Source organism: Alternaria postmessia (assembly GCF_024291825.1).
Source record: "Alternaria postmessia strain BMP 2775 chromosome Unknown scaffold_12, whole genome shotgun sequence".
Lineage (NCBI taxonomy): Eukaryota > Fungi > Ascomycota > Dothideomycetes > Pleosporales > Pleosporaceae > Alternaria > Alternaria postmessia.
In genome coordinates this window covers 401,583-420,116 of record NW_026260085.1, presented here as the reverse complement: position 1 = coordinate 420,116, position 18,534 = coordinate 401,583, and the positions used below count along the sequence as shown (strand labels likewise).

Below are 18,534 nucleotides of genomic sequence, written 5' to 3'. Positions count from 1 at the left end.
CAATGCTGCGGAGTGGCAGTAAGTCCTTTTTGTTTGGGTAGCCTGCATACTGCAACTGTTGGTGATCACGTCCTGCGGGCAACTACGAGCCTATAAATCCAGCCCCACGGAGTCCATGGGCGCCGTCTGCACGAATAACTCTCCACACATGGGCTGTTCATCCACACAGCTTCCCGTAATTGCGCCCACCCGATCCCTTATCTCGCAAGGCATTATTTTGGGAGCCGTGTCGGTCATCCGATTACTCGAGGCTACGTACGCGTTGTTCTTGGCAGCTGAGCCAACATTGATATACTCCAGCGACCTCAGCCTTGTCTCGCCGGTCATATCGTCTTCTTTTCTTTCTTCTTTCCCTTTCTCCGTCGCCTATTCTTTTTCGCACAGCGTCCATGCCTGAGCCTACAAGTCAAGTGGATTTTGATTCTAGTGCAGCAGAGAGGGAGTTTTTTGAAGCTGCTCGAGTATACGTAATCGTACTTAGGATACGTACAAGCTTCCGTGTTAAAGATTGGAAGGAACTAGAGGCTTTTATGAATGGTAGTCATGGTCGGGCTTTCCTTGTGGCGCCTGTAAAGAACGGAACAACATGTTCGCTGTTAAGAAGCAGATTACACGATATACTTCCACTGGAGACCTTCAAGCGTTATGATAGTCCTGGTCTTCGGGGCGGATTCGATGAAGATAGCATCTTGCTGGAGACACCTAGACACTGCATGCCGTACGTGTATTTGTCATTGTCAGACCAGGTGTTCCAGAGGAGAGGGGGAGAGCGACGGGGAATGTTGTTGTACGCAGCAGAGGATCATGTCTTCGACTTTCTCGATCAATTTTGGTCGGAGCGTCACGAAAACGCCTCGAAACAGGCAAAACATGCTGGTTTCGATATTTTGGTCCACAAGCTTTTGATCTCATACATGACGTCCGTCATTGGACAGGCAAAGAAAATTGACGCGAATATTCGCCTTGTGGAAGCAGCCTTGGAAACAAGAGACTCGATAAGTCTGAGCGACCTGCTTCATCAACTGAACATTAGTAGCAATATGGCCAATGCCTCAACCTTTGATCAACAGGCACTTTTCAGCAAAAAAGCATTCGATTGGATAATCGCATCTATGGACAGGTCGAACCATATTCCTCAGGCTCAACAGTTGCAAGAAGTGAGTGAGTCAATGGAAGTATGGCAGCCGAGCAGGATGAAAGAACGTATCTCGGAGCTGCGTGTACATGTCGATCATATTAAGATCGAGCTACGACAAAAACGAGAAGAAGACCGGCAGAAGCGGGAAGACGCTCGACAAGAACGAGAAGAAAAACGAGCAGTAAACGAAGCGAAGCTTCTCGCACAGAGCATCAGGATCGCGGAAGAAACACAACGAGACAGTCGTACTATGCGAGGCATAGCCTGGGTTACTATTGCCTTTCTCCCCGCGACCTTCGTCTCATCCTTCTTCGGTATGAACTTCTTCAACGGCATCGCCGGAAACGTTCCTTTCGATGAAGCAAGTCGTAACGTGTGGCTGTTCTTTGTGGTAGCAGTGCCTGTCAGTGCCATCGTTCTGTTCACGTTCTATTTCTGGGACAAGCATGAGCAGATGAACGATAACCTGAGGTTGAAAGGGTCGAAAGATGGAAATGAGCTGAGGTTAATGCAGGCGGAGATGGACTACTTGATGGAAGAAAATGGGTCACGGTATACTCTGTAGAGAGGGACGTGGATTTGGTTGTTCTATTACCTGTGACGTTTTGTCAAGTTCAAGCAGCGAGCAGAAAGATATCGGGAGATTGTGAAAGTATGGATAGCGGAGTGGTGGTGTGTGTCGGATAGAGAAGAGATAGCAAAGCACAGTCTATTTCGTATGCGTGGATAGCATTATCAGTGGTACTACGAGAGATTGTAGCCCACCTGGATAGCTTCAAATCGTTATAATCCTTGTCCATGCAGTGAAAAGACATGGAACAAATAACAACGGCCAATACCTTACTATATTCGCACTAGCACGTACAATTAAAAAAATATGTTTTATGCTGAAGGGCCATAGCACACCGCGGAAATTCCCCAAACAGGCCACTAGGCACACGCTGTGGAGTATGATCTACCGAGCCGAAGTGGGTCGACCCACTTCACCTCAACTCTCTACACTGGTGTAGTACTGCGATTCATTATCTACCGCGGCCAACATTTCCGGATAGTAGTAGTGCGGCAAGTGGGCGAGAACACGCCGGTGCGCGGGTGTCGGATGGCTTGCTGTCGCCACTTTCTTGGCCCCTTGGCTTCTACACCGCGGAGCGGTTCTGATCTACATTTCGCGAGGGGTTACTGAGTGTTGCGTCTCGTATCGAGAGTGGTCGCTTGCCAAGAAGTGTTTTGTAGGATGCGCAAATGGTGGGAGCGTCACGTACAGTCGCTGTGTGCGCGCAATCGCGAAGCAATACCCTAGTAATCCGATGACATGCAATTGATGAGCTAGTTATGACTTATAGAATCTTTATAATCTTTGTGCCTGAGAGAAGCTCTCAAATAAGAAGCATTCCAAGTACAAGAAGTAAGAGCGTCTTACAAATGCTACCACTTATCTCAAGAACCATGGTGCTATTCCATCCATTAAAAGTAAAGTAATATTGGGTATTCCGTATTTCGTAGATCATGAAAACTCGCATTCTAATCAAAGCCACCTCCGCGTATCCATCAACGTCCCCTCTTTGGGATGATACGGCGGCAAGGCTTGTATTTCCGACGGATGCGGACTCCCCCGGTCAACACTATACTCGCTCTGCACCATGATACCCCCCAACGGCGACCCTACAACGGGCGACGGCCCAGCCGCCAGCGGTTGGATATCCTCATTCGACTTGAACGACCGATCCAGCGATCCGTCCGACGAACTTCGTGTTGGAATACCATTCCCAGTCTCTACGATACCTTCCTTCGCTCCCTTGGTGACGCCCATCTCATACTCGTCTAGCCGGACAAAGTCTTCCTTGTCGGCTCGACTCGTCCTAAAGGTGCTCAGTTGAGAGCGATCGGTTTTTGGTAGCCAGATGCGGGATTTGATGTTGCTGCCATTGCTGCCATTGCTTTGTTTGGACTTTTTGCTGCTGTTTCCAGAGTTCTCTTCGTAGTAGTAGTTGTTCTTCTTCTGCTTCGGCCAGATGCGTTCGCGGATCGAGCGTTCCAGTTGGCGGATGGCGGGTAGGCAGGCGATGATGGCACCGACTTGAGCTTCAACCGCAGACCAGTATCCGATTGGCAGGTAGTCCCAGGTGACATTGGTCGTTTGGGCGAACTGAATCATAAATTTTAGTCGGACAATGCTGACAATGGTTACACTAAGTATCTGTTAGCACACACTCAAGGTGAATTACGGAAGGAATTGAACATACAAGCCTCCGCCGAGGAACATGAGCATGATGCCGAATTTACGACGGCGGCTCATTTTGAGCTGGCTGAGTTCCCGCATGGGTATAGTAATGACGACCAGATCGAGGATGATGTTGACTGCGGCCGATGCCCAGGCGTCGGCGTTGAGGTTGATGCATTTTCCGTGGTGCTCGCCGTCCCAGTGTTCCCAGGCGATGCGGATTGGGAGACATTGCAGCGCGGTCGCTGTGCCGAAAGCGATGATGTACATGATACAAACGACTATTGTGACATAGATGACGCGTCGAATACCCTGTTGAGGAAATATGCGGAGGTAGAAAAGGAGGATAGCTATCTTCGTCAATGCCACCGACACTAGGTATAGCAGTTCAGTGTAGTAAAAGATCTAAATCGCACTTTCGTCAGCTCCAAATCTCAGCATTCGAATTCTTCAATAACATACCTCGAGGATCTTTGTAATGTTGTCAAAAGACACATACCACATATCCTGTCCCAAGCCGATTTGGTTCAGAATGTATGCGCATACGGAAAGTGGGACGACGAGTATGATAGCGACAGTCATCACCCAATCGTCCAACCCCCAATTTCCTCCAAACCAGGGAAGACGTGCAACAACGCGTAGAATGTAGGCCACCGTGGCTGCTATTCCAGCGACCAACGTGGTAATCGTTCCTTGTATCGTCTTGTTACGAATTGGCGTGTTCATCATGTCTGCGAGAAACCTCTTTGCCGCTAGTTATTCGATTAGCGAACATCTGGAAACAAGAGAACGAGGAAGAACTCACTCAGTGCTTCTTTTGGCTTACAGCCAGCTAATACGCATTTGGTGAGGTCATCTAGAAGCGTCTCGTTGGCTTTGATACAAGCAAAGTCTGTGAGCTCGCATGGTGACGCCGTGACGATTGTCAATGTGCATTTTAACTACATCTTGTCAGTTTTGAATTCCAGTATGTTGACTCGATTGGCATACCGCGCATGGAGGCAGGTTCTTGACTGCAAGAGCGAGGACGTCAGATCCATTCTGACTTTGCGCAAACGACAGCAGTGGCGCAAAGACGAGGAACAACAATGCCGAGAAGAACTTCATATCGAAAACCGCATGAGAAGGCGCCGTACTCCGCGTACCGTTTTCCAGTCGACCGTATTAAGACAAGGCGCTTTCCAAGAAGAGGCAGTACAGTCTACCTCGGATGCGAAAGAGGAAGGAGGAGCAAGGAAACACGATAAGCGAAAGCAGTTCGCATGTGAACATGGGCCCTTCATAATCCCATATGGACCAGGATATGTTATAAACAGGGGGGCTGAATGCTACTATCCGCGGCAATCAGTAGCACAGCACTGTCAAAACTCCTAGTCTCCGCACGCAAATCAAGGCGCCGTTAGTATGTTACAAGCTCCTAGCAGTGGAGCTGCCGACTTGGTCACGGAGCAGACTCCATGAGGCGTGCTACGCACTGTTGGCATTGTTCGGGCGCAATCGGCAGTCTACGAGCTAGACTGTGCCCTGACTTTAGTTCGCAGACGTGTGCCGCTGCTACGGCAAAATCCACGTGGAGCTTGCGCCCAACGAGGGACAAACTCTCCGACTTTTGCCTCTTCCTATGGCATGATACGTTGGATGTATCGTGTAGATTCACATACTTTGAAGATGAGATAGTCAGTACAGCCAAATGCGGGAAAGGTCGTTTGGAGGTGACGTGCACCAAGTAGGATTCTCGGGATCGGTATGTGTGAAAACACACATATTCACAATAGTCATGGCCATCGCCGTGTTAGGCATCGCGAGCGATTGAATTCAATGCGAACCTGATCCGTTGCTTAGACGTGAAGATCCCTCTGGCATTTCTCATGTCGCCACGGGACTCGCGTTCACTACATATGACGGCTTCGACTCAGTGGCTTAGCTAGCGGAGAAATCCTCGACCTGCAGCAAGACCGAACATGACCGGAGGTATATGAACCCGGTGAAGAACGGTATCTTGTGGCTTGATGATGGCAATCGTGTTTGCGCAAAACGTGGGTCTTTCCCTGCATACTAAGATTAGAGTTTAGCTCCGCATGTAGATCAGTCTTAGCACGGACTTTAATCACGTCCAGAAACACTAGTGCAGCCTGCCGACCACAGTCGCTGCGATAGAACCGACTCTTTTTGGTCACGGCAAATGCAAGCGCCGTTGATAGAAGGATACGCGAGCCTTCGCGAACCTGTCTTTGCACAGTGCTCTAGGGGAAGTTTGAACTCTATATAATCTAGTCACCTGGTTCTAGCTGCGGTGACTTACATAGGATCGTTCAGTCATGAGTCGTGTACTACAGGCGATTACAATCAGGCCGCCATGCGAGTCTGTAGTGTCAGGCATCAGAGTTCCATCGCCTCTTGTTGATCATACTCCCTATTCTTTCCTGCCTTCTCGTCCACTCTTGTGAGATTCACCCTGAAGGCCGACAATTCCAGCTTCCCGAAGTGCCCATCTTCTTGCTCATCCCAGAACGCGACTGCATTCAAGGGTATACCCGCATAAGAGGACATGTCCCAATCATCGATGCAGAAATCATCCGGCGGCCCACCTCCACGCTCCTCGACGAACATCGCACGCCACTCTTCGCCTTGCTGTGTCTCCTCGTCGCGGTAGAGGAGTGTAGGGCTGAGTTGTGCGTAGTAGTGCTCCGGCGCGCCATCTTTGACAATGGGTGATTCGAAGACATCCGTCCCATTCGATATCCAGGTTGTGATGACAAGACCGCGGTGGTCGGCTGTCAGTCTCACCGTAGAATTCAGTTCTGGATCTGCAGCGCTATATGTGCCGGCGTAGCGATCACTCAACTGCCGGATGGCAATCTTCTCGGCGACTTGTATCATGGTCGTCAAAACAATACTTTGGATTTTGGCAAAGATCTTTCCAGGGCCGGCGATCAGAATGGTGATCCCTAGGTCGTATTCTGGCACTGTCATGATGATGGACGTGTAGCCTGGCAATCCTCCGCTCTTGGATACGACGCGTATTGTGCGATTGGAGTCTTTTAGTACGCGGTCTGTTGTAAAGATCTCCCATGGCATACCGTAGAAACTATTGGATCCGTGGGAATGGGAGACGGGGTGCAGCCAATTGATCGCGTGGGTAATGGCATTGAAATGAGTCAAGACATAGCGGAGGTACTTGGAAAGGTCACTCGAGGAACTATAGATGCCGCCCGTGGGATTCTGAACACCCTCTTGCACGTCCCAGAACTGTGGGCCCGCCGGAATGACGCCAGCAGAGTCGGCGGGTTTCGAAAGGGTGCTGGTGGACATGTTCAGAGGCTTGAATATGGCTTCATCGATGTAAGCTTCGTAGGTACGATTCGATACCCGCGAAAGAACGAGACCGAGCAGCTCGAACGCGAGGTTAGAGTAAGAAGATTTCTGGTTGGGCGCGAAAAGCGGCGCGAGCTTGTTGACCTGCTTAAACAAATCTAGGCACTCTCCAGTCAGCATTCGGTCTCGGCGATCAGACGATCAGACGCGAACCTCTGGCCGTGCAAGGCGTCTCGAAATTTGGTGAGTACTCATCACAATGTGGCAACCCTTTCCGTGAGACATCAGGCGGTAGGCCCAAGTAACTCGGATTCGGCTTTTCGTAGTTCTGGTTGATCAAGTCGCCTTGAGCCCCTAACGGAAGGAATCAGCATGCGTACCTTCTTCTGTCTGGCACCCATCAAACAGATTGTGCTCCTTGTCAATTGGCAGCTTACATTCCCGCGGAAGGCCGCTCAGCTGGCTGGCCAAACTACGCAAGGTGATGTCCTTCCATGGTATGCCACCATCCGATTTCTCTCCTAGTTCTTTGAGATACGTGTTCACAGTTGCATCTAAACTCAAGTTGCCAGCTGCGTGCTGGTACAATATGCCGAGGACGGTGAAGGTCTTTGTTATGCTGGCGATACGATACAACGCGTCGCCGTTGACTTCGGGGATATCTGGGCGAGAGGCATTGCGTTCGCGCGCCGTGTGATGATACGACCATAGGGTTTCCTCCGATGAAGTTATCTCTACAGAGAACGAGCTTCGAGCATGTATTGGCGCTGCCACAGCTGCCGTAAGTGCTGTGTTGATGGATTCGAATGCTTCTTGGAGCAGAGGATCGTGGACATTGTACTCAGGCGGCGGATGCGCAATGTCAGGTTCGAAGCATTTGGCACCAGCCAAAGCAGCAAACAGAAGGGAAACTAGCAGCACCATGTTGGTGTTTGAAGCCTGGAGATTCTACATGGTGAGGCCTACGTCCATATGTGGATGCCTAGCTGCGCGACGCACTCCCCGCGCGGATAAGAGCTTGGGCCGGGTTGACATCATTGTCGTGCATCCTCCTAACTTCTTACACTCTAGCACGATACCTGCAACTGTCGCAACCTTTGCATTGTCATCGCCCTTCTGATCCGTGGACGCTCTTTGTATTCTAGCTCACATCGATGTTGTGAGCAGCGTACGCGTCGACGCGCTACCACGTGTGAACAATTTGCCGGTACGGACACCAAATCAACATGCAGACGAGACTTGCCCCAAACTCATCCTTCCTGTCATCGCATCGCGCATCGCAACCTAAACTTCAACCGCTTTGAAATGGTTTGTGTGTAATTGAGCTTTTCTAGCGCCTGTAGTGGTGCAACAGAACCATCCTTGAACTGCTCCTAGCAACAGCCTCCGACATAGACCCAGCGATATCCAAACCATGATGCATGCGTTGAATACGAGATTTAACGCATTTGCGCGAGGCGACGAGGCTTCAGGTGGCTTTTGTGTCAGCCTTGCACTGCCCCGCACATTCAGCTCAACAGCATAGCCTCGTAACCTCAAGCACTGTTATCTCTTCACTTCATCCCTCACACAATGCTCAATGTCGCAAAGCATTTGTCCGTCGCACTGATAGTGCCAAAACGACTTAACCTAGATCGCAAGACGGGTATAGCGGCCGAACAAATCTCCCGTAGACCTGGAAGCACAGCAACCTAAACCAACCCGATCATCAAGCTCCAGGCTGTAACTTACTGAGCATCATGGATCGTCTTTTTTGGGACCTAAAGGACGATCAAGAAACCTTTGCGCGAGAGAACACCGAGGCATGGACTGATCGGCCTGTTTTTTGGCATTCGCCCCTAGACTTTAAGTCGCCCTCCATCCGATTAGTGCGTATCATCCCAGACCCATCCTTCGACGGGCATATTCAGTTGGAGATTCGTCATGCCTCGACAAAGAGCACTTACATCTGTCTCTCATACGTCTGGGGTAAGGAACGATCTCCCCAATGGATCAGGATAGACGGACGACTCTTCCGAGTCGGTCAAAACTTGTATGCCTTTCTGGAATCAGCAAGAAAGAAGCCACATATTTGCACTCAATGGCTCTGGATCGATGCACTTTGTATCGATCAGTCGAACAATTCCGAACGATCACATCAAGTGCAGCAGATGGGTCAGATATTCCGCAAGGCGGTCAAAGTCATCTCCTGGTTTGGTGACGATGCGCTGATGGCACGATACTTTCGCGGAAGCATGCCGTCCCTCAAATTAAACAAGCTCTCTTTCTTCGAAGGGTACCTGGGTGAGCGGCGTTTCTTGGACTGGCGTTTCTCGGAAAGCGAATATTGGAAACGCGCTTGGATTACCCAAGAAGTCAGCTTGGCGCGCTATATTACCTTCATGGCAGGCAAAGAGGAAGTCGACCGTTGGCAGCCGCCAGCGGAAGAGGAAGAAGAAGACGGAGATGAAGACGAAGACGACCTCGTAGGACGCTGGATAAACACTCCGGTGGTCATCGAAAACAAAGCGGTGTCACTCGAAAACAACTCGCACCGATGGAGGGGCAGGAGTCTTATTTACCTTCTGCAACTCTTCTCTGAAAAACAATGCCATGATCGTCGGGATCGCGTCTTTTCCTTACTGGGATTATGCGGCGAGGGTTCAGACCTTGAGGTCGACTACGATATCTCACATGATGAGCTCGCCAAGCGCATTTTGCAAGCATGCAGCAACTCTTTCTGCCTCTGCGCAGTCGGTATTCTCGACAAGGTGCTACATCTAGCAGAACCGGGCCCAGCAGGAAAAGAAGACCAGTTGTTTGGAATCTTACCCTCACGTCTAAGTGAGTTGTACCTGGGCCTGAAAAAGTCATTTTTGAAAAACTCCAACAGAACGGAAGTCGGGCGTGGTGTTCCTCTGCATATCAAGATACACATGGACGAGGTGTGCAGGTCATATTCCGGACGTTTGCACATGACCATCGATCTTGGAACTTGTTATCGCGTCCAACACATAGACAATGAATCTACATTGTATTACAACGACTGCGATCTCGTAATCAGAAAAAGTTCCAAAAGAATTCGAAGCTTACAGGGCTGGTCAATAAGCTATGATCGAGACGAAGAAATATGGGACATTGCTTTTCCCCTTGCAACACTCGTGCAAATAGCACGCGTGGCAAGTGACGTGGGGAATGAAAGAGAGGATCCGATGCTCTACACACAAGGTGGTGTTGCAGACACCGCTGTAGCGGAAGCTCACAGTAAGTCAGGACTACGCACACCTGTGGGTGTGGAGCTCTGCACGCGAGGTAAGGGTGCACACGCCGCTTCCGTGGGGGCTCACGACGAACGTGCACTGCCTATACATTTGGGCCGTGATCTGTACACAGATGCGCCTGATCTCAGCTTCCCGATCCCCGACAATCCGGTCCCGCCACCAATTCAAAATCTGCGCAGCTTCGAAATACGGCCATATATTGATGATCACGGTCGATCTCGGTCTTGCGGTGTCTTCGTGTACAGTCGGAAACACACCAAGAAAACATCACAAAGGTTGTCATCCATGGCATCAGACAACAAGAATGCATCGCCAAGGTCGTCATGTATGGAATCATCGAGAGAGAGTAATTTCCCCCGCAACCCTCTCGTCTCGTCCATCAGTCGACTTTTACAAGAAAGTCAGGAAGTCCAGCTCGGTCATGTCTCATCGACTGCTCGCTAAGATGCTTGCATTTATCCGCGAGAAATTGTGCCGAGCATGTATTCTTTCGGGGCATCTTGCGTGTACGGCCCCAACTACATATTGGAAATCCCTTTATCCGAAGGCATGGCTATATGGGAGCCCCACACCCATCGTGGGGCTGCATGGTCTTTTGACATCAAGAAAAGAGATGATCGGACGGATTGGAACAACTCGACTGGTACAAAGTGCCATTGCAGCGCGGCAATGGTTCTTCTTAGCGAAAAATCAGGTCACTCGAACGCCAGACTTCATATACAAGAGGTTGTTACTTACGCCATCTGCGGGTGGTTTAGATCACGAATTGACGTCAACTTGTATCGACTCAACTCGTAGCCTTTGGTCCGATAGACTCAGTCCTTAGTCTCTCTTAAGCTCACCATGACCGTCGTCCCATCATCTCATCACCGATACCTTGCAGTCTCATCACGACGATAGGCACCGAAATGCGCACCACTCTCTTCACGATCCTGACTTTGTCAATCACAGGTGGCGGTACACCTCTGGGAAACAACGTCGAAAACCTCATAGACATCCTTGCTCGCCAGACAAACATAACATGTCCAACCACGCCAAACCCCATGCCCAAAGCAGCCGCCTTCCCCTCCGTCAAGACCATGCCAGATCCCTTCCTCTACCTCGATGGTAAAACTCGCGTTCAGAGCAAAGACGAGTGGTTGCAATGCCGCCAACCTGAGATCCTCAAGCTCCTCCAGGAATACCAATACGGCTACTATCCAGACCATTCGCAAGAGACAGTCTCAGCAACGCGCAGCGGCAATACCTTGACTGTCAACGTCGCAGCAGGCGGAAAGACGGCTAGCATCGCCGCGTCGTTGAACTTGCCCAGCGGAAGTGGACCGTTTCCCGTGGTCATATCGATTGGAGGCATGGATACGAAGAGTTATACAAATGCGGGTATCGCAGTGGTGACATTTGATTATACCAAGGTTGCCGCAGACAGCAACAGCAAGAGTGGTTCGTTCTGGACGCTGTACAACAGCAAGGATATCGGTGTGTGATGTGTTCGCGCTCTTCTACTGCATACTTATGGTTATTATAGGGGTTCTGACTGCGTGGGCATGGGGCTTCCACCGCGTTCTGGACGGCATCGAACTCAAGGTTCCAGAGATTGACGCGACCAAGTCTGGAGTCACGGGCTGTTCCCGTCTGGGCAAGGCTGCTTTGGCAGCTGGCCTGTTTGATAAACGTATCGCTGTCACTATGCCCATGTGCTCTGGGGTTCAAGGCGCAGGACCCTACCGCTACAGCTTGAGCGGACAAGGAGAGAATTTGGAAAACGCCGTGAGTACTCGCCTCCTTAACTCGCAGCGACTATCAAGAAACTGGCGTGCTGACAAGTTTTCAAGAAATCTGGAGCTGGATGGTGGACCTCCTCCGGCATCTCCCAGTTCGTCGGCAAGTCCACCCAGTTACCCTATGACGCGCATACTATTGTCGCAGCCATCGCTCCACGCGCAGTCATCCTCTCGCAGAACGCCAATGATCAGTTCACCGATTCCAAAGGCACTGCTCAAGTCACGTTTCCTGCGGCCAAGGTTGTGTACAACTGGCTGGGTGTGGGTAAGCAGCTGGGCATGAGTATACCGTCTGGTGGGCATTGTGATATGAGCGGGTATGCGGACATTCTGCCTTTTGTACAACAGGTACTGCAGGGCAAGAGCACGACGAGGAACTATGATGACTTGAAGAATTGGAAGGCTATGCCCGAGGCTTATCCTTGGGGCAGCGATGTGCCAAAGGTGAACTGAGTAGGAGTATTGAAGTAACGCTCTTGACCAAGAGTGATTTCTGCACGATGCATGCCGTGATCCGAATGCAGCGGTGCCATGTGGGGGCGATCCAGTCGCTAATCTGCCAAGGCTTGGGCGCGATGACGTACCCCGCGTCGCAGGCGCATCCGCCGCGTCCACCATCAACCACGGCCAACCATGGACTCGAGACTTGACTTGATTATCTTCGCCCTCGCCAACCATGTCGACGACGAAACCGCTTACTCCTGCGCAGACACACGCCCTCTTTGACATACTGATCCACCACCAAGTCTACGCTGAAATCGAAGCCTTCAAGTACCCCTCGACCATCGACCACTATGGCTACCCCTTCCGCAAGGCCGACGGCGTGCAGTCGACGAGCCCGCTGCTCCAGAACATGCTCAACAAGTTCGCCCTCTGCAACCCCGCCATACGCAACTTTGGCGAGAGCTGGTGGTCCGACAAGATCCAGACGCTGGTTGCGAGGATGGCCGAGGCCGAACTGAGCGAGAGTTACGACAAGGGCGCCATTGGGAGCCGCAAAGCGCTGGCGACGGCGGCGAGTAGCATTGCCGAGTATGTCGCCAGAGGCATGCTGGGCGGATATCCAGCGGCCAAGAAGAAGGAGAGTAAGAAGGAATACGACACGAGCAAGCCCGAAGACGTCATACAAGGCTTCGAGGAGCTGGTCAAGGACGCCATATACGGAAATGCTCTCGACGACCTGTACGAAAAGGTCAAGGCGACGCCGCGGCTCGAGGACCATTCCAGCAGTCTGCAGGCAGCCCACGAGTATATGCTGTTGAATGCCGCATCCTTCCTCCACCACGTCTTCGTCATGTCGCCCGACGGCCAATACCTCGTCCGCCTCGTCGAGAACCTGCACCGCCTCATCCCATACACCGTCATCAGACAGACATTGCGCGTAGGCAACGCAGCCACCATGATCAACGGCATGGTCAGACTCGTCCTGGCCAAGCTCTCCGTCACAGCCATGACCAACTGGATCGGCCTGACCAACAACACCAATGACGGCATGAACCTCTTGCAGCAAATCATATCCACCATCCTGGCATGGGACACAACCGAGTTTCAGAAGCGAGCAACCAAGCTCGAATCCTCACGCAACGCCCCCGACAAGAAGGTCTTCAAGGCAATCAAGACGTACGTCTACGCCTCGCGCGACAAGCACGAAGCAGTCCGCAGCCAGTCCGTCTCTGAGCAAAAATCCATCGCAGCTGTCATCCTCGAAACCTCGGACCCGCCTTACAAGGTCGACGCCGACACGTTCAACGAACACCAACACAGCGTCGCCATGGAGTACCTCAGCACCTACCTCTCCATCCGCGACCGCGAAGAACTCACAAAAGTCTTGTGCAAATCCAACCCAGACGTCCTCACCTCGACCATCCGAGACGCCGTCGCAGCCATGGACCCCGTCATCCGCGACATCCACAACGCCGTCGACCTCAGCGGTACCGTCACCGACGCCGAAGCCTTCATCACCGATCTCATCAAGACGGCCAAGCCGAAAAAGAAGGGTACCAAGAGCCGCGAAACGAGCAAGTCGAGACCTAGTTCTCCGTCGGCCGACCCGGCGAGTATCTTGGATGAAGGAGCGAGCGATGCACCTACTGTCGAGGACTTTGTTACATTACTAAAGAAACATGCACCCTCGATGCACAAATTCTTGCACCACGTCACCAAGAATGCGCCTCAACTCGCGCAGGATTATCTCGTTTACGCTAAACGCATCTTTTCTGAATTCCGCGTTGATGACGCTGCGGCGAAGCAAGAGGAAAAGGGCGAGGGCGGCGCAGGGAATATGACGGCGCCGCTACACTCGTTATTTGAGACGCTGGGGAAGGAGAAACAGGAAGAGTTGAGGGGGTTGTTGGATCAGCATGAAGAGCATCTTCAGACGCTGAAATCTACTAGTCAGACGAGGTTGGAGAGTATCATGCGGCCTTCGTCGTCGTCATCTTCCCAAAGTAAACCAAGTGCAGGGACGACACATGGCCCCGGTATGTATCTTTCGAGATGGAACGCCCTGCTAGATTCTACGCTCATCTCTCCTGCGACGATTCATGGGCCTATGCGTAAAGGGTGGGAGGTTAAAGGAGAGTTGGATGGGAAAGGGCTTAAAACTAATTCTACGTTGGTTTCGGACAACAAGGATAGGAAAAGGGATAGAGTGAGTGCCATGATGGCGGATGGGACGGGGGATAAGGTGGAGAGGAAAGAGAGGAGGAGAGATGGGTTGGAGGAGGAGAGTATGGAGAGGGTGTGGGAAGGGATGAGGGAGGGGTGGGTGGGCGTTTGTCGGGGGTTGGAGATTATGGGGCCGCGGGAGTGAAAGTAGGGTTTGTGGTTATGGTTTCTATTGTAGACTCTTTTCTCTTCCTTCTTCTTCTCCTTCTTCTTCTTCTCCTTCTTCTTCTTCTCCTTCTTCTTCTCCTTCTTCTTCTTCTTCCTCTTCCTTGGGTTGCTTGCGGACTTTTTGTTATGCATTGCATGAGGGTTTTAACGAACGGAACTTGGCATATATATGTAGACACTGAAGATGAACCAGGGGACGGGATAGATGGATTGTTATCACTTGTTCCTTTCTTTCCAGCTTTCTCAGATAGAAATATGGTTAACATCCAGACTTTTGCTCTTCATCTTCCTATCTAACCCAAATTCTGAAGCATGGTTCTTGAGAAAGGTAGGTAAGTAAGTCAAGTTCGGCAAAAACCCACATTGGAAAAAAAAAGGCCCATGCGATGCACACAACAGGGAGTCAGGGCCTACATCGTTAGTAGAAAGCCGGCGACATTCTTTCTTCCCGTTTCCCCTTTTGCTTCGCTCAATTCGGGTCCCGCGCGGGTCCGCGCGTTCGATCTGGAGAAAGACTTCTCTCGGTCGGCTTCCTTGCAGTATGCAGATCCATTTCTAGCCCCCCCACACACACCCCGGATGTCCGGATGTTAGCCGTTGCCGTTCCCGGGCGCCCCCATCTTGCAAATAGCCCTTGTCATGTCTTGGAACATCATTCCTTAAATGGGGACTGATGATTATGATGACGGTGACAAGACATGTATCTCGTGATCGTGGCAGGTTCGCGATCTCGTGTTCAAGATGCACGCGGCGGGCGGATTGAGAGGGACGATATGGCGGAACGACTCGGATCTGCTGGGGGTCTTGGGATGGGTAACTTGTGCTTTGTCGCATGTTTCAATTGCTGTTCATCGATAACATGGAGATATGTATACAGATCGATGATTAAGGTTGCTGTCCAACAAATATTGGTATCTCTACTAGACTAAAAAAAAAGACAATGTGAATGGTATCTCGTTAACATGTCCCAAACGCCAAAGCCAAATCGCCAGAAAAAAAACGCCTCTAGCCCATCTCTCACTTTCTCATCTCCAATGTTTGTACATGCAACATGCTCAATCCATCGGTACGTACCATGAAATCATGCCATGACAAACTTGCCCATTGCTTCCACATCCGGTATCCTGAACCCAGCTTCTCCATCGCTCCAAGCCACAGTCTCCACACTAACACACCACGCTACAACCACCATCCTCGCCACGAAAGCCACCATCTCCACACTCAACGGTAGCTCCGCCTTCAGCACCTGCTCAACCTGTTTCGCTAGACTCCTTTCTTTGCCGCCGCCGCCGCTCTCCTCCTCTACTGGAAACAGCGACAGCACACTTGTCTCCATAACCTCCGAGAAGGCGCTCGAGCGATTCGACTGCCTCCTAGGACTACGCCGCGAGGAAGAGGTAGATTGGCGTTTTGCTGACTTGGCAGGTATATCGGGAGTATCAGATACCACCGATACAGGAGAAGTGATAGTCTCGACGCTGCTCTTCCTGCGCGCAGCAGACGAAGAGTGACTAGCAACAGCAGCTTGGTATGCAGATCGTATTTCGGCTTTGGCCGCTTCTTGCACTGCAGCCAGGACATCCTGCGATTTGAGATCCGGGACCAAGGCCATCAGACGTTCGAGCAGCGTGGTGTACCGCGACACACGCGCTGTCTTGTCGGCGAGGGAGTCGGGCGTCGCTGCATCGCTGGCCAATCTGCCAAGACGCTCGCGCTCGCGGAACAGGAGGCCGGCGTTTTGGGGCTCGTAGAGGGGGCCGAAGATGTTCAGGTGCGGAGCGTGGCGGTGCACTTTGTCAATGAGTTGCTCTAAGCGCTGCAGTAGGCGGGCGTGGGGGAGGCCCGCGGATGCGATGAACTGGACTGTTCTGATCAGTGGCGCTGATGCGAGGGGCGCCAGGCCACCAGAGAATGGGAGTGCTGCTATGGCGTCTAATAGTGTGTTTGAGGTGTGGACTTCGGTTGACGTGGCGAGGATGTGGAATCTGGGTTCGCGCGAACTGGGGAGAGATGCGAGGAATTTCGATTGTGCTGTTCGTGCGACATATGGATGAGTGTAGAGAGAAGCGCCTGCCTGTAGCGCCTCGAAAGCTTCTTCGGTGATGAGGATGCTGTTCACGCCAATCTTATCTTGCGAGTATGGGAGGGAGCCGGCTGCGAGGTGCTTTGCAAAGAGCGTTGAAACGCTTGAGCCTGAGGCGTGCCGTTGCGACCTGCTGCGTCTCTGTTGTGTGAGTGTGACTTGGTGTTTGGCGTCTGTCATTGGCGTAATAGCTATCGAGATGCCGTATGCACTGGGTTCAAGCAAGGCGTCCGTGTCGGATCCAGTACTCAGTTGACTTCCGAGTATTATGGATAGCGATGCAAGCTCCCCAGAGGTAATCTTCACACTCATCCTTCCATCCTCATACGTTGCTGTCTGGCCCTCCTTCATCCAAGACCTTTGTGTAGCTTTCTGGGCATCGTCATCGCGCAGCCCACTTCGCATTGGTACTAATGCAGTTGCCGGCCTCTTCACAGATAGGCTTCTAGCCAGACCCATCTCAACCACCGACAGATCCAAGCTCTTCCTCGCAGTCTTGGGGCTAGACTCTCCTCGCTTGACGTTGGACATCGATTTCGACCGCCCAAGGCCCCCTGCAGGCTTCTTTGCTCGCCCAAGGAATTTTGTCATGTCTCCGGTATATGACGATCGCTCCGAGATCGGTCGGGATCGCAATTCGGTTGCGAATGCATCGTACAGGTTTTCGAGGGGTAGTTGTCCAGGATGACCTTGGAGGTTGGCAAATAACGCGGAGAAAAACAAACCCTCATCCCCGGCTTTTATGATGCCCGACAGGTTTGGCACCCAGTAGCGTTTGCTTGAATCTTGCTTTGGGAGCAACAATCTTTTCCACGAGCTCGATATATGTGTGAGCTGAAGCTGCCCCTCTGTCTTGCCGTCTGTGGTAAACATGTCAGTTGTTGTAGTGGTTTTAGCCTGCTTGTGCTGCAGGAAGAATCGTGTAACGAGTGCCATGGCTGCGACGAAAACAAGTCCAAGTACAACACAAACTGCGATAATATCCTTGGTCTGCATTCTGGATTTGGCGGGCGTTGTACTTTATACAAAATGTCGCTTGTTGTTAGTAGGCCGTTAGACCCTGGCCATTCTGACAGGAGGGTAGTCTTGTCGCCCAATCGGATTGCAGGGAAGTTGCAACTAATCCCAGGAATGCGCTTTCGGGCGACCTGGCTGCCGCTTCCTTCGTCAAGACGATCCCTGACGGTCAGGAGTCATCCATCAGCGCGAATCAGGCTTCCCTGTGGTTCGCACCATTTGTCAGAGATGTGGAGCGAACGAGGCAGTCATCATCTCCCAAAGACAACAGGCTGACCGCAAAGTGACAAACAAACATGCACGTGTCTCGGTGTTTCTGCAGGGTTGCAGAGAATGTACAATCGAAGCGTCTGGATGCTTGGTTTCCTAGACAGAAGTGCGCTGTCGAATGCTGTCTCAAACATCCTGGCAGTCCAATGTCGCCAGTCAGATCTGAACGTGATTTCCATTGTGCAGATCTTGACATCCTCGCGACCCCACACGTCGATTCAAACTTTGGCTCCACTCGCCTTGAGACTCTTTCTGCCCTGCAGGACGAGCATCGTGGCCAGCGGAGCGTCGGACAACGGCGGGACGAAGAGGGTCTTAGCGCACGGACCCTTCAATGATGCATTTACGCGCGAGAACGGGCTGGAATAAAGCGCCGGAACGGCCACAGCGAATTACCCTTTCTCATGTTTCAATGCAAAATGAACGACCGTGCTTGGCGGGCATTCCAGGCGAGCCCGGCGACGTCATAGGGTGTCGAGATAAGATGAGAACCTTCGAAGCTTAGCAGTTGAGCTACCTCCCCACTGGATGCAGACACAGGGTAGCTCTCTCGCGACCCACACCCGCAGCGGTAAGCAACGAAGATTTTCCAACACTACCAATGAAATTTTGCG

At 51.7% G+C, this 18,534-nt stretch overlaps 6 protein-coding genes across 6 annotated transcripts; 3 read left to right on the top strand and 3 right to left on the bottom strand.

Moving 5' to 3' along the window:
* Positions 1-389: 389 nt before the first annotated feature.
* J4E82_003024 (uncharacterized protein) lies at positions 390-1,703 on the top strand (the record flags this gene model as incomplete). The annotated part of the gene is made up of 1 exon (XM_051729315.1): positions 390-1,703. The coding sequence occupies one exon, from the start codon at positions 390-392 to the stop codon at positions 1,701-1,703; it is 1,314 nt and encodes a 437-aa protein (XP_051591030.1).
* A 960-nt stretch (positions 1,704-2,663) lies between these two features.
* On the bottom strand, positions 2,664-4,356 carry J4E82_003023 (uncharacterized protein; the record flags this gene model as incomplete). Its single annotated transcript, XM_051729314.1, has 4 exons — positions 2,664-3,327; positions 3,382-3,764; positions 3,822-4,111; positions 4,350-4,356. 4 exons carry the CDS (start codon positions 4,354-4,356, stop codon positions 2,664-2,666), a joined length of 1,344 nt encoding a protein of 447 aa, XP_051591029.1.
* Positions 4,357-5,738: 1,382 nt separating this feature from the next.
* J4E82_003022 (uncharacterized protein) lies at positions 5,739-7,598 on the bottom strand (the record flags this gene model as incomplete). Its single annotated transcript, XM_051729313.1, has 3 exons — positions 5,739-6,832; positions 6,888-7,028; positions 7,112-7,598. The coding sequence occupies 3 exons, from the start codon at positions 7,596-7,598 to the stop codon at positions 5,739-5,741; spliced, it is 1,722 nt and encodes a 573-aa protein (XP_051591028.1).
* A 3,244-nt stretch (positions 7,599-10,842) lies between these two features.
* On the top strand, positions 10,843-12,168 carry J4E82_003021 (uncharacterized protein; the record flags this gene model as incomplete). Its single annotated transcript, XM_051729312.1, has 3 exons — positions 10,843-11,410; positions 11,460-11,701; positions 11,767-12,168. The coding sequence occupies 3 exons, from the start codon at positions 10,843-10,845 to the stop codon at positions 12,166-12,168; spliced, it is 1,212 nt and encodes a 403-aa protein (XP_051591027.1).
* A 223-nt stretch (positions 12,169-12,391) lies between these two features.
* Positions 12,392-14,527, top strand: J4E82_003020 (uncharacterized protein; the record flags this gene model as incomplete). Its single annotated transcript, XM_051729311.1, has 1 exon — positions 12,392-14,527. The coding sequence occupies one exon, from the start codon at positions 12,392-12,394 to the stop codon at positions 14,525-14,527; it is 2,136 nt and encodes a 711-aa protein (XP_051591026.1).
* A 1,104-nt stretch (positions 14,528-15,631) lies between these two features.
* J4E82_003019 (uncharacterized protein) lies at positions 15,632-17,629 on the bottom strand (the record flags this gene model as incomplete). The annotated part of the gene is made up of 1 exon (XM_051729310.1): positions 15,632-17,629. One exon carries the CDS (start codon positions 17,627-17,629, stop codon positions 15,632-15,634), a length of 1,998 nt encoding a protein of 665 aa, XP_051591025.1.
* Between the last annotated feature and the right edge of the window lie 905 nt (positions 17,630-18,534).